This window comes from Sus scrofa, chromosome 18, assembly GCF_000003025.6.
Source record: "Sus scrofa isolate TJ Tabasco breed Duroc chromosome 18, Sscrofa11.1, whole genome shotgun sequence".
NCBI classification, from domain to species: Eukaryota; Metazoa; Chordata; class Mammalia; order Artiodactyla; family Suidae; genus Sus; species Sus scrofa.
In genome coordinates, this window is record NC_010460.4 from 51,429,860 (window position 1) to 51,452,397 (window position 22,538).

The 22,538-nt window shown below is 44.6% G+C and overlaps 1 protein-coding gene across 10 annotated transcripts in view; it reads right to left on the bottom strand.

Moving 5' to 3' along the window:
* Positions 1-22,538, bottom strand: part of HECW1 (HECT, C2 and WW domain containing E3 ubiquitin protein ligase 1) — a 419,239-nt gene that overhangs the window by 46,094 nt on the left and 350,607 nt on the right. For all 10 annotated transcript variants that reach the window (XM_021079149.1, XM_021079142.1, XM_021079146.1 and 7 more), the window contains 7 exons: positions 17,676-17,781; positions 16,648-16,744; positions 12,924-13,007; positions 12,422-12,531; positions 7,643-7,763; positions 6,780-6,893; positions 5,635-5,787 (listed from right to left, as the gene is read on the bottom strand). In XM_021079149.1, the coding sequence (XP_020934808.1) occupies positions 5,635-5,787; positions 6,780-6,893; positions 7,643-7,763; positions 12,422-12,531; positions 12,924-13,007; positions 16,648-16,744; positions 17,676-17,781 (785 nt within the window). The remainder of the gene's footprint in view (positions 1-5,634; positions 5,788-6,779; positions 6,894-7,642; positions 7,764-12,421; positions 12,532-12,923; positions 13,008-16,647; positions 16,745-17,675; positions 17,782-22,538) is intronic.

A 22,538-nucleotide genomic window follows, 5' to 3' on the forward strand; every position in this document is an offset into this window, starting at 1 on the left:
GTTCTGTCACTACAATGAATTAAGATGTTAAGCTGGAAAGTTATAACTGGCTGGGCTATTTCACATTGAGTGCTCAGGAAAGGCACTGAGGGGAACAGTTTCAGCTGAAATGTGAATCTTTCCTGTAATAACTTGAAAATACATGCATTTTGCACTATTCCTAATTGAATAGAAATAAAAATAAGTTTGGAGCGTTTCACATTTACAGTTTTGTTATTTATGCCTCCATTCAAAATACATGAGCGCTTTTTACCTGGTGTTTTCATATATACATCATTTTATGCAAGTGGGAAATTTCATATACTGAACCCCCCCCACTGCTGTCTATAATCTACCACCAAGTTTTGCTCACTTGTTCATTCTTCTTCGCAATAGCTCTCTATTCCCACCGCGTCTGCCCTAGTTTGATACTTTATCCTCTTTTCAAAGAACTGCTTCAAAGAGCTGCCCTTTGAACGGTACCCCTATTTTCCCTCCAACTCATCCACACTTGTAACCAGAGTTGACTTCCTAAAATACAGGCCCGATCAAGACATTCTTCCACCCTAAAAACAATACACTGTCATCTTCATGATAAAACCTAAATTCCCTGGATGCCGTCAAAGGCGCTTTTACAGACTTTCTCTGTTTTGCAGCCAAACCCAACTGACTTCTGTGTGTTCACCTGCCAACCTGCGGTGAATTTTAGGCCTCTGCCTGGAAGTTTCTTCTCCCCATCTCTGCCAGTGGACTATTCGAACTCATTCTTAATGTTCCTTGTACCTGATGCTGATTACCGCCCAATGTGATAAATGCTGTAATAGAGGGCGTATAGCTTTTATCTACACACACTGTATTGTCATCTGCCCAGCTGAATACCTGACTTTGCTTTAGTAGGGGGCCTAAAGTCTGAGGCTGGAGCCAGGTTTTCTGGGTTCCAGTCCCAGTGTGATCTGTGACTCTGGTAATGCTTGCACCTTATTTTCTTCATCTGTAAAAAATGGTGTAACTCAGTAATATCTGCTTATAGCGTTGTTAGTTGGAAGTGTCTAGAATAGTGCTTGGGAGGTTTAATAACTTTTCAATGGGTGTTTTACTGTTCAGTCTTATATCAACTTCTGTATCTCCATGGGCGTAAAATCAGCATACAATGGGGATTAAAGGAATAAAAAGATTGGCACATGAGCACCTCATTGACATGCAAATGACACCATCATAGTCAAAAGATGAGACCATGGAATTCGGGAGAGTACCTCAAGATTTCTAAAGTCAAGGACACATATAACAGACGTATAGGTGAACACATGGTAATATTTCCAATGGATGGATCGAAAGTCCTGAATTATGGAGGCTCTTCTGCTTCTTTTACTCCCTGTTCTGTACCCCTGGTGGGCTTCCCACCACTTTCTGTCCTTCTCTCCTGCTCTGTGACCTTGGGGAGAGGCTCCTCTGGGCTGCAAGATCTGGAGATCCCTTGCCCTCTGGTTTCTGGTTGACTCGGCCCACAGGGCTGGAGGCTGGAAGAAGGGCGAGGCGCTCTCTCCAGGCCTCCCTCTGCCTGACTCGGGGCAGGCAAGGCGTGTCCATTTGGGACCACAGCTCCCCGGGATGCCCAGCAGGGCTCCAGTACACCACCTCCTCTCCCCTACTTGGTGTGAGGGTTACCTACGCTGATTTCGACAGGGTCCTTATCAACTTGGAAAGTTAGTGGTGCAAAAGTTGCCCAGAACTGCTCCAAGTCTTTGTGCAAAACTGGCCAAGCCCCACTTTAGCAGGAATTCATGTGAATCTTTAGGTAAGAGGGTCCAGAGATACGAAAGCAAGCCGCAAAGAAAAAAACCAGCTGGGGGCAAGATGGTGAGGAATCTGACTTCCCACATATGCTGAGTCTCACTTTATGCTGATTTTGCTACCCTGGCATGTTAATGATACACCTGCCCGTGGCTCACAGGAAGGACCAAAAGAGGGTAGAAAGGGGGTGGCCCTCTACGCCCTCAAAGAAGCCCCGCCCCTTCCCAGGTAGCCTGATGCATGTGCCTGCCCATCACTAGCCTTCCTCCTCCCCTCTTTGTCTTTACTTTTTAAAATTAAACCCCTTTTGCCAGGAGAGTGAGAAGTTGATCTGTGAACTTAGCCCCTGCTTCTCCATTCTTAGGCCACTGAATACAGAAAAAGACCCTTCTACCTCCTGAAAGTAGAGAGTCTGGGCTGGGCTGGTGTAGGGCCCAAGAAGGGTTTCTAAGACTTGACTTCATTTGGGAACACGAATAAATAACACAACAGCAATTCCAGGAGGTCCTTTTAGGCTGAAGGCAAAAAGGAGCAAACAAAACAAACAAAAACCAAACGAACAAAACAAAAAACCCAAATAACCCAAGATTTTTTTGTTTACTTAATGTGTGCAGATAGAACCTTCACCCTATGTACTCATATTGGTATCTCTCAACATTTGACTAGAAACAAAGGGAAGGAGGTGGAATCCCCATGCCTGTTACGCAGGCTTTTGATTTTAGGGCTGTATTGCAGCAGAGGAAAAGGAGGCATCTTTGCACTGGTCATGTTTTAAGTTATTATTCAGGTTCTTTATCTCTTTACTGGCCTTCTGCTGTGCCCTATCCTCTGTTTTGTCCAGGTCCCCCTGGAGAGTGAGCACCATGAAAGCAGAGATAGTCCCTCTTAGTTTATGCTAGCACAGGCCTGGCACGAAGAGGTGTCCAAAATAACATTTCCCTGGGGACTGAGTGCAGACGTTGAGTGTGGTTCCACAAGCCACACCTTGTACCAGGGCCATTAAAACAGAGGGCTCATATCTTCCACGGGCAACTAATTTCTCGAAGGTCACCCTTCTATTTGTCATCTGTGGTTTTAAAGTCCTCACAATGTCAGGTATCAATGCACATGTCCCCTGGGAGCTTTGCCCTCAGCTCTGCAGGATGCATTCAGCTTGTTACCGACCTCCTCTCCCCCTGCCCCGTGTGGCTCCATCAGCCTCGTCGAGGTCAGGTATTACCCCAGAAATGGTCAGAGAGGCCCCTGAATGTGGTTCTTCCCCTGCAAGCTCCCCTTTGACTGTCACTGCTTGCAATTCTCTGCTTCCTGCTCTCTGCATGGGGGCTTTGCATGAGAGAGCAGGAGTGAGGCTAATGCATTAGGCTACCCGGAAGGCGGAAGGCAGCGGGGCTTCTTTGAGGGAATGGAGGGTCACCCTCTTTCTATCCTCTTTTGGTCCTTCCTGTCCTTACAAGTTTCAGGAAAAGGAACAACAAAGGGCCACGTTTGCTTCCTCACTTGTGCCAAACGTTTGATGCTGACATGCGCCTGTCTCAGCTCAAGAACTTCTGAGCTGATGCATGCAGACCAAAGTAGTCAGAACACACCATCACACCATACACAAGAATAAACTCCAAATGACTTAAAGACTTAAATATAAGACAGGACACCATAAAAATCCTGGAAGAGAACATGGCAAAACAAATTCTCTGTACCCATGTTTTCTTAGGTCAGTCTCTCATGGCAAAAGAATTAATAGCGAAAATAGCCAAATGGGACCTAATCAAACTTATAAGCTTTTGCACTGCAAAGGAAACCTTAAATAAAACAAAAAGACAATCTACAAACAGGAGAAAATATCTGCAAATGATGCAACTGATTAAGGACTTAATTTCCAAAATACGCTAATAGATCATAAAAACTCAATAACAAAAAAGCAAGCAGGTTCTTTATCTCTTTACTGGCCTTCTGCTGTGCCCTATCCTCTGTTTTGTCCAGGTCCCCCCTGGAGAGTGAGCACCATGAAAGCAGAGATGGTCCCTCTTAGCAATCCAATCAAAAAGTAGGTAGAAGACATGAATAGATATTTCTCCAAGGAAGACATACAGATGGCCAATCGGCACATGAAACGATGGTCATCATTGCTAAACATTAGAGAATTACAAAGAAAAACTATAATGAGATACCTCACACTGGTCAGAGTGGCCGTCATTAATAAGTCTACAAATGACAAATGCGGGAGAGGGTGTGGAGAAAAAGGAACTCTTCTACACTCTCGGTGGGAATGTAAGTTGGTGCAGCCACTATGAAAAACAGTACGGAGGTTCCACAAGAAACTAAAAATAGAGTTACCAGCAATATGATCCAGCAATCCCACTCCTGAGCATATACCCAGACGAAATTATAATTCAAAAAGATGCATGCACCCTATGTTCACAGCAGCACTATTTATAATAACCAAGACATGAAAGCAACCTGAATGCCTATTGACAGATGAACGGATCTTCTTTAGAAGATGTGGTACACACACACACACACACACACACACAGAGGAATATTACTCAGCCATAAAAAAGAATGAAATAATGTCAGTTGCAGTAACATGGATGGACCTAGAGATGATTACACTAAGTGAAGTCAGAGAGACAAGTACCATAAGATATCACTTACATCTGGAATCTGAAAAACAACGCAAATGAACCTTTCTAGGAAACACAGACATAGAGGAGACTTGTGGTTTTCATGGTGGATGGGGTGAGGAAGGGATGCCTTGGGAGTTTGGGGTTAGCAGACGCAAACTCTTATATGTAAAATGGATAAACGACACAGTCCTATTGTATAGCACAGGGAACACTATTCAATATTCTGATCTTCTGTAATAAAACAATGGAAAAGAATATGAAAAAGAATATAGATGAGTATAACTGAGTCACTTTGCTATACAGCTGAAGTGAACATAACACTGTAAATCAACTGTAAGTCAATAAAATAAATTTTAAAAAATGGGAAGAAAAGAACTTCAGAGTTGAGTGTTTGCAGGGAGAGGTCATGGGCTGTAGCAGCCTTAGCAAAGATGGGTTATTCTGATGCTATAAAACCAAAATACAAGGAATTGGGCCATAAGCCCAGTAGGCTCAGACATTACCCAGGAAGCTCCCTTTACCAGCAACCCTGTGATACATCATCAATAAGCAGTGTCAGATAAGAGTCCACACCAGCAGTTTCCAGGACTCATTTTCCTCCTGATGGCAGGAGCTCCTGCAGTGAAATCAGGCGTCATTTTCAAATCAGGTGTGCTGGCGACATGGTAGGAAAGTGCATGCATCCTACATGTTCCATGCAGCTTTCTGGAGACTTCTAATGCCCATATCTGAGATATCTCTGCCGTAGACTGCACAGAATTGACTGATACTTCTTACACATTTCCATAAGTGGTAAGTGATGCCTCAAGAAGAGAGGACCATTAAGATATTGAATTTTCAGTTCAGAAGCATGCTGAGATATCATCTGACCCAACATCCTTATTTTACAGCAAGATGCGGAAGCTGATGGCCACAGTGCAAACGCCATTGGTCCAAGGTCAAAGAATTTCAAACCCATGAGCACATGTAAGGAGCCTCCCCTGGGGACACTTAGGGCTTTGGAGGAATTATCAATATTCAGGACCTATATCTTAGCGTCTCTTCAGAAGGCAGCTGCAGTGTCTTTCATTGCATTTGCAGTTGCAAATGCTAGCAATCTTTAGTAGTTTACTTTGTTCTCTGGGTGAAGATCAGCAGAGGGCCTTCCTTCCAGCACTCTGCTGTTCAGACCCATCACCCCTCAAATACTGCTGACTTCTAAGAAAGACCAGAACCTTCTAACACGAGAAAGCAAAACTCTTACCATTCAAGATGGTTTTCCACAAAGGCAGACATGGGGCTGATCTGCACGGTGTAGGTGTCATTGGCGGAGTACTCAAAGAGTCCATAGTAAGGGTTGAAGAGCTCCTGAGACAAAAGGAAGAAGAACTCTCGCGAAGGACCACTGTAGTCCAGGCTGCAAAGGAAGCAGAGGCCCGGGAAGTTCATTATGCGCGGGAGATGGGGGGACCTGTCTGTGTGTGGGGGCTGGCCTGCCCTTTCAGAGTCGGTGCCCGGAAAGCGGAGAGCAGACTCTGCTTTTTACAGAGGATCCCAGGCTTCCTCTGTAGAGACTGAGGATGCGGCAACTGGTTTGGGGATGATGACCTTACTAGATGGCCATGTCCTCACACCTCTGGCAGTGCTCCTCAACCTTTTCCCTCCATCACAGAACTCCTACTGGATAAAACGCACAGCTGGTCCATTAAAAACAAGGACTCTGTTGGGGGAGGCACAGAAGAATCTCCTGTGATCGGGCATGTGTGCATGGAGATGAGCTGGAAAAAAAACCTTCCAAGTTCACTCTGATAGACCCTCCATAGTTGAGAGGGTTTGCCATGAAATCACTGAAATTATATGAAAAATTTGGTATGTAGTCATATGTGTACATACTCAGAAGGGTACCCCAAACCCTGAAAAAGTAAAGATCCAGCAGCTTTTTTTGGCTTATACTTTGAGCATGTAACCTCAGACACTAGAATATGCCAATCATCATAGGGTATTTTTTTTTTTTTGGTCTTTTTAGGGCCGCACTCACAGCACACTGAAGTTCCCAGGCTAGGGGTCAAATCAGAGCTGCAGCTGCCAGCCTACACCAGAGCCACAGCAACTCGGGATCTGAGCCGTGTCTGTGACCTACACCACAGCTCAGGGCATCGCCGGATCCTTAACCCGCTGAGCCAGGCCAGGGGTCAAACCTGCGTCCACATGGACACTAGTCCTGCTCATTACCGCTGAGCCACAATGGGAATTCCGAATCATCTTAGATTTTTGAAGAACGTGAAACCTAAAGACGGACAGCACCAGAGCTTGGAGCTGCCCGCCTCCTTCTTGAGAAAAATCGCCCAAGATCTGGGGGCTCTGGTTCACCCACACTGAGGTGTCTGCATAAGAGTGCTGGTGCCTCACCCCTCCTCTCCAACAAAGGTGATGTAGAGCTTGCTTCGCTGGAGCTCCTTCCGGGAATAGGCCATCACCTGATTGAAGGTTCCCTCCAACAGGTGATCTCGACGAATGATGAGCCTGGAAAGGAGAAGAAGCCACAAGGGCAATAAGTATGGACTTGGGCTCTGACTTTGGGGAGTGTCCGAAGCGAGCTGTGGGGCCCAGGCTGGGCGTCTCCTTCCCTAACTTCCCCAACAAGGTGCAGAGTCCACCAGTTCAGCCATGGACTTTGGTTAATATTCTTTTCAAAACGTTGGGAGCGCAAGGACATCAGGCATACTTTTATAATGGACACATTCCATCATATTGGACTAATGTTCGGATTCTTTTTGATCAATTCCAAAGAGAAGCCAAGTTGGATTCCTGAGTCTGGGTTTGGCTTTTCAAGGTGAAAATAATAAACCCGGGGAATAGGGGGGAACACAAATTTTTACTTAGATCTCAAGCTCAAAGCTACAAAGAGTCTGTGAATTTGACTGTGCAGTTAAATTTGTTCCAAGAATATGTAAAGGGAAATATAAGATTTTTTATTTAGTTAAAAGATTCCTTGCTGTTTGAAAAGGTCTACCACTGATTTTACACATGGCTTTGTCTGAAATCCATTGTCCTTTCTCTCCTCTCCTTCTCTTCCTTTCCTGTCCCTGTTCCAACTTCTTAACTTTCTTTCTTCGTTCTTTCCAACTTTCTAACTTTTTCTTTCCTCCCTTCTAGGAACATGACTGCTACCACACCACGGCAGTCAATCTCCAAAAAGTAGTATCAGGTTATAGGGAGACAAGGATAGAAAGACCTGCCGACTGAATTCAGTGGAGCAATGGAGCACTCACTTAATTTTCCCCGGACCCTGACCAAATCCTTTGGCTTCCAGTTTTCGGTAGAAATTGCGGAGCTTGGCCTCAAAGTCTCTCCTGTAGGGTGAAGGGGCTCTTGCGCTGGCTCTCTGTAAACCTGCAGAGATAAAGACATGGGCTGAAGGTCACCATTTTTTAGTGAAGAACGAACATGCAGTGTAACAACAGAGAAAGGGCCAACCAGAGTCACAGCCCTCTGTCTTCATCTTTCTCTACTCTGAGAAGGTTCCTGTGATTTCTGTCACCTCCGCAGTTACTCTTATAATATGAAGAGAACAATGATTTTTTTTTTTTTTTTGCCTTTTGTCATTTTAGGGCTGCACCTGCAGCATATGGAGGTTCACAGGCTAGGGGTCCAATTGGAGCTGTAGCTGCCGGCCTACACCACAGCCACAGCAATGTCAGATCTGAGCTGCATCTGTGACCTACATCACAGCTCACGGCGATGCTGGATCCTTAACCCACCGTGCAAGGCCAGGGATTGAACCTGCATCCTCATGGATACTAGTCGGGTTCATTAACCACTGAGCCATGACGAGAACTCCGAGAACAATAAATTCTGAGGACAATAAATATTTACGTTTTCCTCTCCATTTCAAGTTGTACTTCTCTTCAAAATACCTTCATGAGCATATTTCTTGGCTTAACCATACTTAAATATTCTAAATCAACATAAATCAAACTAGATGCCTATAAGTTGCTGTAAGAGGTGGTCGTACCTACAATGAACTAACCAGGATTGTAATATATGTGTATGTTGTCCTTCTCTAACTATTTTGACCTTGATGCTAGTATAAACAACCTGTCCACTAGGGCCTGGAGCATTTTTATGTTAGATTACCTTGCATCATAAAAGCAAAAGTAATAATAAGTTATTGATAATAACAATTCCTTGGGTTTTTGTGTCACTTAGAGAGTGCTTTTTAAGTGCTTTCTTATCTTTGTACACTTTTTAATGAAAAAAGGAATGGAAAAATAAAATTTTCCCCAAGTTTCACAGATGGCTAGAATCATGGTTTGCCCCTTCAATAACTATTTATTAGTTAATGTTCAATATATTTATAATTTATGATCTAAAGAAGACTGATACCACTAACCTCACAGAAATAAGAATAAAATTTTAAATTGAGATGATTGCTACCCATCATTGTTACTAAGGAAAACAGCTTAGTTCTCTGAGATCATAAACACTCTGGCCAAGTTCAGGAAGGCTTTCCTGAACTATATTCCCTGAAGAATAGGTAGGCATGAATTAGGTTGAGTGAGTTAGGAAAGTCTTCCGTTTAACTAAGAGAAGAGATAAGCTGGGAGAAGAAGAACAATCTAGGCAAATGACCAGCATGTGCAAAGGTCCTGTGGCAGAATGGAAAGTGGTGCTCCAGTTTATCTGGAGTACAGGGTGTGAGGACCAAAGTGATGCAAAACAAGGCTTGAGAGGTGGGCAGGAGACAGACCAAACAGGACAAGGCACACTCTGCTAAGTAGTTTTGTTTTACTGTTAAGCACCACAGGAAACCATTGGGTACGGGCTCATGCGACATGTCTTGAGTCATAACAACCCCAATCTTTGCGCAATGGAGAGAAAAAACTGGAGAGGATGAGAGTGGACTTAGATACAGCCCACTTTGGATGTCGATGGAGATGAGAAGAGGACAGACTGGAGATGTGTTTAGGGGCAATAACCTGGATACAGGTAATGAGGCAAAGGTGGGTTTCAGACATCATAACAGAATGGACTGCAGTGACATTCACTGAGATGGGGGCAATGAAAGCACAGATTATGTGGAGAGCATGAGCTTGGCCTTTGATGACGGTACCTCTGAACACTTGATTAGAAAGAGACCTATCTTAAGAAAGAGGAGAAAACACCCTGGCAATGAGTCTTGAGGATGGTGAGAAGGGAAGAATGAGTCTGCTGAGATGGCTAGAGACACAGATGAAATCCCTACAGGGGTGTCACAGGAGCCTACTGAAGCCTACTGTTAAGGGGAAGAGCCATCAATGACTTTAAGCATAGCTGAAAAATCAGGAGGAGGGCTGAGAATTACCCATCGGACTGGGTGCCTCGAGGTCACAGTGGCTTAGTGAAGACGCCTTCTGTGATACACGGGTGTGAAGGGGGAGGTGTATGGGGTTGGCTTGGCGGGTATGTAAGACTGGCAGCAGGTATTTGAGAAAGTTTCTGCCTAAGGGCTTCAATTTTTTTAGTGAAGGAAGAAGGGACATCATTTGCCAGAAGAGACCTAGGCGGTTGGCAGTTTGAGAGGAATGGAAACGTTTGAAATAGCAGCAGAAGAGAGAGTTAAGTTGATAAAAGGAATGTGGTCGAATTTTTCTTTGGAGTGTTCAAGGTCTATGCGGAGTGAGAGAGGACTAATTTACAACTGATGACCTGCCCTGTCGGGTGAATTTGCCCTCACATGTCTGACTGCAGATGTAAGGGAAGCAGAGAGTAGGCTGATCAGGGGGTGGAGCTCTGTGAATGAAACGGAGAGGGCGGGGGAAGATCAGGGCACTGGCAAAGATGGTACCAAAATGATGAACCACAGAGTCCATTCTGGATGAGGGAGAGGCAGTCAGAAAGGAAAGGAGACGCATCCACGAACTGGAGGTGCTGATGAGGGCAAAGGGGTGCACTAGGGAGGATAATTGAATAAGCAGGTTGGCCGGGAGCAGGATGCTTGGGTCAGTGATTTCAGAGATGATAGCAAGGCAGGAAGGGAACTGTGGGACCAGTGGTTGAGGTGGAGGAGGAGGTCAGGGCAGGCGAGAAAGTCCAGAAACTGGGAGGCCAGGGAACTGAATGAGTGCCCTTGTGGATATGATGTCATCCAGGATGGCAGAAGGACGTGGGGAGGACAGGAAGCCTGTGAATAGCGGCTGCAGTTCACAGGCTTCTGCCCCACTAGCCCTACCTGTGGGCCCTGCAGCACCTGAGGTGTGAGGGAAAAAGGAAACCATCTTTGGTGAAATGCTAGGTTTCAGGATACAGGCAGAATGAGAATACAAGTCTATGGATACAAGTAAATTTTTCTGTCCAGCAGATTATAGTATATTTTATGATTTATTTTTGGCTGCAACCCTGGCATGTGTAAGACAGTCTTTTCAGCAAGTAGTGCTGGGAAACCTGGACAGCTGCATGCAAACCAGTGAAACTGGAACACACCCTCACACCATGCACAAAAATAAACTCGAAATGGCTTAAGGACTTAAGTAGAAGACAAGACACCATCAGATTCCTAGAAGAGAACATAGGCAAAACATTCGCTGACATCAGCCTTACAAATGTTTATTCAGGTCTGTCTCCCAAAGCAACAGAAACAAAAACAAAAATAAACCAATGGGACCCAATCAAACTGACAAGCTTCCAAAGAAAATGGAAAAATCTAAATGCCTTGCAGCAGAGGATTGGCTGAATATATAAAATATGTATTATATAAATATACAAAATTGAATATCATGGATTTATTGAAATGATATTGAAGAGGCATGGATATTGATATTTTAATGCTTTATTAATACATTAAAAATTCTAAACAGTATGATCCCAGAAAGGGAATAATTGCCTAAGTGTGCATAGAAAAACCTGGAGGGAGATATGGTGTCAAAGTGGTTTCCTCAAGATGATGAGCTCATGAGGGGCTTTTCTTTTTGCTTAACTGGTTATTTCTTTCCCTAATATAAATGCATTTCTCTGTAATAAAGCCAATAGTAGTTATAAAACAAACCAACAAAAAAAGAGCCAAGCTTGGACTCTAACTAGAGGTCATCAGACAGGAAGTTACGAGATGTTTCAAGCTAACTTCCTTTACTAAAATTTAAAGTTATGAAAATAAATTTGGGTTTGCCTCAAACACCCATGACAAAGTGACACTGCAAACCAAGGCAATGGGGAAAAACTCTTTGATGTCTGGATCCCATTTGGGTGTATGGATTTGACCTAAGCTAATTATCTTGATGAACCTGGGAAATAATAGCTTCTTCTTCTTTTTTTTTTTTTTTTCAGTATAGAGTTCAATATGTATTTCCTCATTTGGAACAGAAAATACCTACCAAGAATTTTGTATCACGGATAAATTCATTCTAATACACCACTCAACTTCAGGGGAACAATTTCACACCATGTTAAAAATTCTTTGGCATCTTCATGGGGAGGTAAAGGAAGCATGTAACCTAGCAGCGCCTTCACAACTTAACAAAAAGTTACAAAATTGGTATAACCTTCTGAGTCATTAGGCAGAATGTTTCAGAAGGGGCTTTTCCCTTTTTTAAATGCTTGGAGGGTACATTTGGAACATAACAGCAATTTAGAGCAGGCAGGGGTCAGCAGACATTTTCTGTAAAGGGCCAGACAGTAAATATTTTAGTTTTTTGGGGGCCACAGGGTCTCTGTTGCTCTTACTCAGCCCTGATGTTGTAGTGTGAAGTTGCCATAGAAAATACATAAATGAACAGGTGTGGCTGGGTTCCAATAACATTTTATTTAGAGACACTGAAGCTTGAATTTCATATACTTTTCACAGGTCATGAAGTACTGGTTTTGAAACAAAAAATGTTTTCCCATCATTTAAAAATGCAAAACGCATTCTAGCTTGGGGGCATTATCCAAACAGGGGGCCATGGTGTCAACACCCAGTTTAGACAGTGTGTGTATGATCAGAAAACTGAGAGGGAGTCAGGGCCACAGGGCAGCTTCATCTGCTGGAAACACAGAGGGCCACCTGCAGGAGATGGACTGCCAGACTTTCAAGTTACCTGGGGAGTTCTGAGGGGAGGAGCAGGGGGAACAGCGAGGAGAGAAGCTGTACCCAGGGTGGAAGGCAGCCTGCAGGGGAACGTAGGACATAATTTCTTCTTCAAAGAGACTGCAAAGTAAAAAAAAAAAAAAAAAAGGAAAAGAGTTAGTTCTCTGTCCATGAGAGAATGTTCACGAACTGGGGTGAATAGCAGTTACAGTTTCACAAGGTACAAAAGCACTTAGATGCACTTAGGCACCTCCCCGAATGCGAGCTCTCCCTGTTATTTTAAACCCTAATTAATTGGATAACAAGGTCTCCATCAAGGGCTCTCTGCAGCTCTGGATGCCCCCGTCGTAAATGTGAAAAAGGCTACTACAAGGGTAGGGCTGTACTTTAGGTACTGCTGCGAGAATCCTCTAGAACAAAGGTGACGGTTTCCAACTGGGCTGCAGTGGAGAAACGTCCAGAACAGCTTTCCCAGCTGCTTTTCCAGCACCGTTTTAGGCTTGGTCCCTTACCTCAGCAAAATGACCAGATCTGCATCACAGGACAGCTTTTCAAGCCCATGATTCCCCTCAGTCCGAATGTAATGGATTTTCTCCCTAGAATCATGTGGGAAGGAAAATAAGAATTACACACCGATACATAAGCTAAGGGATGAATCCTTTTTTGAACCCCGCCCCCTCCTCTTCCAAGAGGGCTGAATGGCGATTAAATGCTTCCCCCTTTCTTGAAGAGAAGCAGCAGAAATCAGGGAAGACTTATGGAAAACTCTTAAAAAAAAATATATCTCACTGGAGTTCCCACTGTGGCACAGTGGGTTAAGGATGTGGTGTCTCTGCACCAGCTTGGGTTGCGGCTGAGGCACAAGTGGGATCCCTGGCCTGGTGCAGTGGGTTAAGGATCTGGCATTACCACAGCTGTGATGTAGGTCGTAGCTGTGGCTTAGATTCAATCCCTGGTCTGGTAACTTCCATATGCCTTGGTTGTGCCCCCATCCCCCCAAAAATTCACTTTTTTCTTAAGTTTTGGAGATGGTTTTAGAGTCACATGTACTTGTAAGAATTTAATACAGAGTGATCCAATAGAGTCTTTCCTCAGTTTCCCCCACTGGATAATTAAAAATAAATCTATTATAAATAGATATAGCAGATACAACTTTTTTTTTTCTCTCTGATTATAGAAATGTGAGTCCAAATCTCCATCATTACTTACACATTTTCAGGTAAAAATAAAATGAACTTGACCTTGTGGTGCTGGGATTTTAAAAAAGACAAGGACATTTTGGCCTCTACAAAGATACACAAAATGGGATTAGACGGAGCAATGCATTGCTGGTAGAAGTGCCACTGCACTAATGCTCTTTGCCAAAACCTGGTCCTGCTCACAGTGGCGTCTCTGATTGGGGACCTGAAAACTGGAGCAGACCTGTGCACACATCATTTTATAGACGGCAGGAAGAAGGCCGGCCAAGGGAGCGAGCGCCACGCCTCCTCCACCGCTGCTTCTCTCTCCACGTCCCTGTGTCCTTGGGTCTGGGACCCTGAGCCTTGCTCTCCGGTCCTGATACCACCGCACTCTTGGTTGGAGGACCCTTGTGGAGCCTGTTCCTCTGGTTTTCCAACCCTGGTCCCGTGAAGGACTCTCAGACTGATGTGTCCCCCCAAGGGCAGTGCGCCCGGGGCAGGTCATCCTGCTGCCCCAAGGGACTCACATCTGGGGAAGCCCCTGGTCTCCCTACCTAGGGAAAAAGGGAGAGAACGTTCTAGGAACGACTCTTTATTCCACAGTTCCTGGGGACATGACGTCCTGAGAGGGTCTGGGTTGCTGTGAGCTGGGGTGTGGGTCGCAGCTGTGGCTGGATCCTGTGTTGCTGTGGCTGGACTTCGTCCTGCTCTCTGTAGAATGATGTGTGGACAGGTCTGCTCCAATGTTCAAGTCCCCAGTCAGAGAAGCCACAGCTGCGACCTACACCACAGCTGTGGTCATGCCATGAAGAGGGCTGTTCGCTCCCTGGCTTCAATCCATGGGTTAAGGATCTGGCATTGTTGTAGGTTGCAGACATGGCGTAGATCCCCCATGGCTGTGGCTGTGGCTGTGGCGGGCAGCTACAGCTCGGATTCAAGCCCTAGCCTGGGAACTCCCGTAGGCCATGGGTGTGGCCCTAAATAGACCAAAAAAAGAAAGAAGGCAGGGCCAACCAGGGGCCCAAGGAGCCTGAGGATTCCAACCAGCCCCTAAATCACAATGCGGTTAGCGTCACATGGGCATCCTGCCCTCTGCCTGCTATTCGTTGGTGTATTTCCTCCAGGACTAAATCCCGGAGAGGTTCCTTGGGTACTGCGAGGTCCCCCAAAAGAGTGAGAGCCATTGCGGGGGCCAGCCCTGAGGATCCCCTGAGGGAAGCTTAAGGGCGTGGGTGACAGGTGTTTTAAGGAGGTCAATGCTGCCTATGGCAGAGTGCTAGGGATATCTTCCAAGCCATACCTGGTGGCAGGATTAATAACAACCTGAACAGCAAAGAGGCTATTTTGTGTCGGTGACATTGGGGAGGACAAGGTAGAGGATGCCAGCTGTCAGCCAGACTCAAAAGGCCACCAGGTGGGAGGCGGGGCATAAGAGGTCGTCGCTGGCTGCATCCTTGCCCACGTTGCCTGATCCTTGACACCCTCCCCCCAGTGCAGCATCTCAACGGTGCCCACGTGGTGACCCTGATTCAGTGAGGAGGACACGAAGGGCAGAGGAGTAAATGACATGCCTCCATCAATGCTCTCTAAGTGTTGGAGCAAACAGGCACACCAAGCGGACACAGTTACCACCGTGCATCTCCAGCTTTTGAAACGCTGGGTGGTCAACTGCAGGAGCCATAGGCTTGAATAGCTTGGTGAGAAAGTGAGATTTAAATTGAGAAGATATTTTCTCTTTTTATCACCGTAGGTGGCTCTCCCTTCCCAAGAAGTGATTCCTGAGTTTCAGAGACATGCATATTCAAAAATGACCCTAATACACATGAGAATTTCTTTTGCGGGTGGGACACCCGAGGCACGTGGAAGTTCCCAGGCCAGGGAATGAACCTGCGCCACAGCAGTGACAACGTTGGATCCTTAACCCACTGCCAGAAGGGACCTCCTGGACATTAGGGTTTAGGTAGTTAGAACATATATGATACTTTTTGTTTGCTCGTTTAATTTTTTTTTAATTTATTTTCTTTTTACAGCCATACCTGTGGCATATGGATGTTCTCAGGCTAGGGGTCGAATCAGAGCTGCAGCTGCAGCCTATGCCACAGCCACAGTAACACCGGATCCGAGCCACACTTGTAATCTATAACACAGATTATGGCAACACTGGCTCCTTAACCCACTGAGCGAGGCCAGGGATGGATCCCGTATCCTCATGGATACTAGTCGGGTTTGTAAACTGCTGAGTCACAACAAGAACTCCTTTTATTTTTTTTTTTGCATTTTTAGGGCTGCACCTGCGGCATATGGACGTTCTCAGGCCAGGAATCAGAGAGCTGCAGCTGCCAGCCTACACCACAGCCAGAGCAACACGGGATCTGAGCTGCATCTATGACCTATATCACAGCTCACGGCTGGATTCTTAAACCACTGAGCAAGGCCAAAGACAGAACCTACATCCTCAAGTATACTGGTCAGGTTTGTAAACCGCTGAGCTGCAAGGGGAACTACTATTTACTTTTTTTAAAATGAAAAATCTTTTAAATTGTAGTATTTATGGTAGGCACCCCAAATAGGAAACTTCCATTTCAATTTTTTTATCTTAAAAAATAGTTTATATCAAAGTTAAATATCTTGGAACAGAAACAATGTGGCTGTTTAAAATGTTATGTAAACAAGTTTGAAAGAGGCAAAAAAAGTTTATTTTTCATGTTGCCTACTGATTTTGAGTAGTCATCTAATATCCAGTGTACCATGAAACAATTATATTTTTAAAATAAAAATAATTTATACGGTGGTTTATACAAAATTTTTTTGAGGAAAGCTATTTTGCTCCCTCTCTGTGCTTTTGCCTCCAAATCAATGGAAATCATTTGGGTACCACAGGAATAATTGGTAACCTGACAAAAGGACCATTACTGATTGCAGAGAACATAAAACCCCCTGGATGCTTCATTTTGCACATGCAGCTTATGATTTAAATGCACCAATAAAATACAGCATAAGCGTCTGCTCTCTCTGCACGGAGGTTGTCCCACCTGGTTGACGGACAAGCCCTTACCTGAGTGCATGGTTTCTTGCCAAGCTTGGCTGACGCTCTTGCAGCATTTCAAAAATATTTGGCTGGCGAAGAAATGCCACAATCTTGTCATTATATGCTGAAACAGACAAAAGCAGAAGTTGCGGTCGAGTCTTCAGCCCACAGATAATTTCGCTAATGATTGGAAAATGGCAGCTTGATACTAGGATTAATGGAGGAGTTTGAAGGGCAGGCAGCATACTCATCAAAAAATGTAAGCTCTTGAGGTTTTTTTTTTTTTTTCCCCTGTGACATAATGGCATTATTATTTTTCAAAGATCAAACCAAAAGCGAACGAGATTTAAGTTAATTATCTTTAATATTCTGAGAACTTAACTGGGTGTTAACTCATCCCCCTGTGAACAGAGGAGGATAGAATCCATGAGACGAGTTCTGTTTCCTTCCTTCTGACTTTTCTTGGTCATTGTGCCATAGTTATGACAGCAAACGATTCTTCATGAGTTCAAAGAGATCCCTTTCTGAGCACTTGCACTTCGACTTTGACCCCTGGCTGATTTCCCAACAGTGATCATGAAAATATCCAGATGCATCTGGACTTTCTCATCTCATTTCCCCTGACACAAGTGACATGCATTTGGGGAAGAAGTAGCTGAGGTTAGGAGTGGAGATTGTGCCGTCTCATCCCTGTACACACACAGGAAGAGAGCTCTGAATTAAAAATACCATCTGACAGTGACACAGTCTCTCACCCCACTTAAGCTACAGTCTCCTGGGACCCAGCTAACCAATCACTGAGTAGAATGGAAAGGGTGGGGAATGAGGGTCTGGAAGAGAGGCAAGAAGAGAGGGGGAGGGAAGAGAGAAGGACAAAGTGGGGAGGAAGGAGGAAGGGAAATGGGTGAGGGGGGATGGGAGCAAAGGGTAGGGAGTGGGCTATGCCATAAGAGAAGAAAAGGAAAATACAGATTCCTGAATACTAAAGGGGGCACAGTAAGAAAAACAGGGCTAAGTGATGGGTCCCCAGGGGGTTCACAAAGCATGATACGTACCCAGTGGCAATGGTTCATGTTGATGTTGGCTTCGAATTGCAGCTACTAAGCTGTGTCCTGGCCTGGCCAGTAAAGAGGCTCCTCTGTTTCTAGAGACTTCTGAGGCCTAATTTCAAAATAAAATTGTTAGTGTTAGAAAGCTCATCTGTTTCGGATGATGTTTGGATATTAATTTTTCAATATGAGGGGTAAAATGATCCTGACGTCACCTAAGCTAAAGAAGCAATGGGGAATTCTTGTTGTGGCTCAGTGGAAATAAATCTGATTAGTAACCATGAGGATGCAGGTTCAATCCCTGGCCTTGGTCAGTGGGTGAAGGAGCTGGTGCTGCTGTGAGCTGTGGTGTAGGTCCCAGATGTGGCTTGGATCTGGCGTGGCTGTGGCTGTGGTGTAGGGTGGCAGCAGCAGCTCTGATTTGAGCCCTAGCCTGGGAACTTCCATATGCCAAGGGTGTGGCCCTAAAAAGATTAAAAAAACGAGAAGAAGCAATGAAGTTATAATTATCAAAGGGATGGAAAATAAGCAAGGTAAAACAAATGACTTGAGTGGAGTGGTTGATGTTGTGGGTTTTTAAATTTTTTTATTATTTATTTATTTATTTTTATTAAATTTTTTTTTTTTTTTGGTCTTTTCTAGGGCCGCTCCTGTGGCATATGGAGGTTCCCAGGCTAGGGGTTCTATTGGAGCTGCATCTGCTGGCCTATGCCAGAGCCATAGCAACGTGGGATCTGAGCTGCGTCTCCAACCTACACCACAGCTCATGGCAACGCCAGATCCTTAACCCACTGAGCAAGGGCAGGGACCAAACCCGCAACCTCATGGTTTCTAGTCAGATTCGTTAACCACTGCGCCACAACGGGAACTCCTGATGTTGTGGTTTTTAAGAAAGGGATTATGCCAAGTATCATGAACGTTCATCAGAATAAATATACTGAATGGATTAAGAAACACCTCTCTTCATAAGTGTGTTAAAGCGATGTAGCGAGTTCGCATTGTAGCTTAGTGGTAACAAACCCAACTAGTAATCATGAGGATGTGGCTTTGAACCCTGGCCTCACTCAGTGGGTTAGGGATCTGGCGTTGCTGTGGGTTGTGGTAGAGGTCACAGATGTGTCAGATGCAGCGTGGCTATGGCTGTGGAGTAGGCCAGCAGCTGCAGCTCTGATCAGACCCCTAACCTGGAAACTTCCATATGTTCCAGGTGCAGTCCTAAAAAGCGACATAAATAAATAGACAGACAGACAGATGTAAATAAATTCCAGGAGCATTATCAGTAAGGTCGGTTTATGAACTTCATCCCTAAGAGTCAGCACTGACCTTTATAACCAAATGTGGAATGGACAGTCTCTCTTCAGCCGTGTTTATTACACTCAAATGGCCTTTCTTGTTTAGTGGCTGTTATTCCATTCGCTATGCTGGCTGCTTTTCATGCAGTATCTTAAAACTTCACAAAATTTGGCAAGATAAGTATTATTAAACCTAGTTTGCAAATAGGGAATCTGAGGATCAGAGAAAACTAGATTTTTTCCAAAATTTTCAACTGGAGGAGATAGAACCCGGATACTAACTAATGCTTAACCACAGAGAGTATTTTTACTTCCCCTACTATGGGTCTGCCTCCCGGTTTCAGTTGGGCATTTTGACAAAATGTCGTGGACTACAGACGTTGCTTAGCTTAAAACTGATACTTGTGATAATTAACTTTAATTGAGCTCAATCTCAAATGTTAATAAGTTCCCCAGGTTCCAGAACGTGAGTCCACATATATTTTCCTCCTTAAAGATCCTGAAGGGTGAGTTCTTTAAACGGAGGCACCATTGACTTTCCATAACGGAATACATTCACCAGCTATTATGGGGTTGTTGTAGATTATGAGTCATTCTTTGATATTTGGTTAAGTTGCCAAAATAGGCTTTAAATATTGAAGAACTTTGAAGATGACTTTGTAAGATATTCCTAAAGGGCTCAAACATCCAGACAAGACAAGGAAAGAAAGTTCTCCCTCTGAGACCAGCATACAATTCGCTCACACAGAGTTCAGGAGAAGGGGTGAGCTGCTATGCCACAAAGTCCAGAAATGTCAGGTTCTCAAAAGGGTCACTGAAGACCAGGCCCTGTGTGGTATTGTAGGTGACAAAGGAAGGCAGATGACTTAGGGCTTCCCAATGAGAGAAAGTGTAAGGGCTGGGTTTCCTTGGGGTCCTACTTTCATACTCCACGCAGATAAGAATAACACCCTTCATCTGCGGAGATGTGCTGGCCGTACACTCTCCGCACATGGCCATCTTTGAACCGCTCCTCTGGGAGCAGAAGGGGAGGCAGATACATCCTTTCCCTCTCCTGATCCTTCTCCTTGCCCAGGGTTTACTTGAGGGTCAAGGGCATGGGTCTGGTACCCCTTTGGTTGCCTTCTCATTTTGATGTCATCAGCGCTCAGCTCTCTTTAGCTGGTACAGCCACAGCCACCAGGGGTAGAAGCTGCTGCTTCTCTAAGAGCACTTACCTAGTTAAAAGGTCACAATGCAAAGTGGGGAAAGCAGGACTGGCTGATGGCTGATATGCAATAGTGAGTCTCACACTTCTCTTTTTTCCTCCATGAATTAATAAATCTATAAAAGTTTTCTTATACATAAATCTATCCCTTTTCAAGGGAATTGTGTCAGTCTGCATTAATTGTGTGGTTTTGTTTGTTTGTTTGTTTTTCTTTTTATGGCTGTGCCTGTGGCATATGGAGGTTCCCAGGCTAGGGATCAAATCGGAGCTGCAGCTGTCAGCCTACACCACAGCCACAGCAATGCAAGTTCCAAGCCTCGTCTATGATCTATGCCACAGCTGGCAGCAACGCTGGATCCTTGACCCACTGAGCAAGGCCAGGGATTGCATCCTCGAGGATACTACATCAGGTCCCTAACCCACTGAGCCACAGTGGGAACTCCTTAATCATGTGTTTAAGATATTTTTGACGTTGTAAAGACAGGAATCTCTAAGGCCACTCAGTTGAAGATTATCTAAGTGATGAAGTACAGAGGGAAACCGGACAAGCAGACAGACCTGATAGTGGACTTCAAGAAGGCGTGGCTGTGCAATGAACTTGGGTGATGCCTGCTGTCACACTTTGAGCAAAATGTCTAACTTAGCGGCTGCCTGGAAATGAATAAGGCTTTGAAACAGGAAGAGGCTCACCCCCCCCCTTTTATTTTTTTGGCTCTACCTGCAGCATGCAAATATTCCCGTGCCAGGGATCAAGCCTACGCCATAGCAGTGACAATGCTGGACCCTTAATCACCAAGCCACCAGGGAAGTCCTTGGAAGAGGCTCACTTCTTTTCCTGGGGGTCCTAGGGAGTCCGTGTGTCTCAGACATGCTTAAGGGAAAAACTACACCTGCTTCTGAGGTCACCTGCTCCCTGGCAGAACCGAGCCAGCTTAAAAAATTCCAGAAACCAGAGGAAGGTTGGCTAGTCTGAAGGCAGGTGGCTGAGGGATATGCTTCATGCTGACTATGAACGAGGTGGAGGAAACAAGACAGGGGAGAGGTGGGGCTTGTGACGTCCAAGCCATAACATCTGCCAAGGACAAAGGAGGTGCCTGCACAGTGGTACTGGATGACCTACAGACGAGAGCTGGAGGATGGGAGGAGTAAAGAGAAACATCCTTCAACCAGGGGGCAAGAACTTACAGGGACAAAGATGATTTCGGGCAGGGCTAAAGAAGACTGAGATTCTATGACTGGATAGCACTTACTACGTACTAGGACCCTGGCGGCCCTGAGTGGTACTAAGTGGTCTATCCCGAGGCATGTCTGATATCAACTGAGCAGCTGATTTCCATCTCACTGCAAATACGACGCTAAACTTGCCTTGCTAATGCCTGAAAATACCTAGAAAAATGGATTTTCCATTGAAAACCAAAATAATATGAATCACAGAATTCCCTGAATTTGACACTTTTTGTCTTACTGAGTTTCTTAGATAGGGGTGTGTGAGAGAGAGAGACAGAGAGACAGAGAGACAGAGAGAGAGGCAATGAGAGGTGAGCTCCTTGTGACCTGCCTCTCCCCAGACATGCTGTGACTATTCTCCTCTGCTGGATAAAACCCAGTTTGCAGTAGGGACTACTTTTTAAGATTTCTTTTCCTTTGGATGTTGAGATAGCTTTAATCATAATTGCAAATGTGAAAACTTCAAACACTTGGCTTTCCAGACACAACAGATATGCTCAGAAAATAGTTTTCCTTGACTGGTAAACAAGCTTCTCTTCGGTGTTGCGATCTGGAAATGTAAACTGGTGATTTGAGATCTGCGATTGAAAATTGCAGGTTTCAAACTGAATCTGGGTTAATCATCAGCTAATGCTCTCTTGAAACCGCTGGAGACCTGATGATAAAAAAATAGCAAGTTCAGAGGAAAAGCCCAAGTGATGAATTTGCGCTTATCTCTAGATTCCTTTTGTATTCTAAAAGTGGATCACTAACCAGGTTTGCAGAACTATACGGAAACAACAGAGAGAGATCAATATTTGAATTGTTCAGCATATTCATAACAGTGGGTAATAACATAATGTACAAAGAAAGGCTTGAGTTAAATTATGGTAAATCCATATAATAACATATAGAAGAATTTTAATGGCTTGGAAACTATCCACAAGGTACTGCAATGCTAAAAGAAGATAAAGAACCATAGACAGTATGATTCAATTTTTCACTTCTGTGTACACCAGGAATTGTCTCTAGATGGGAGAATGACTGTACCAGCTTTCTAATTCCTTTTCCACCCATGTCTGTATTTTTTTCATTCATCACATACTATTTATGATTCAAAGGTGTATTTTCATAGGTGTCTGAATTCTACAAACTTCCAAACAA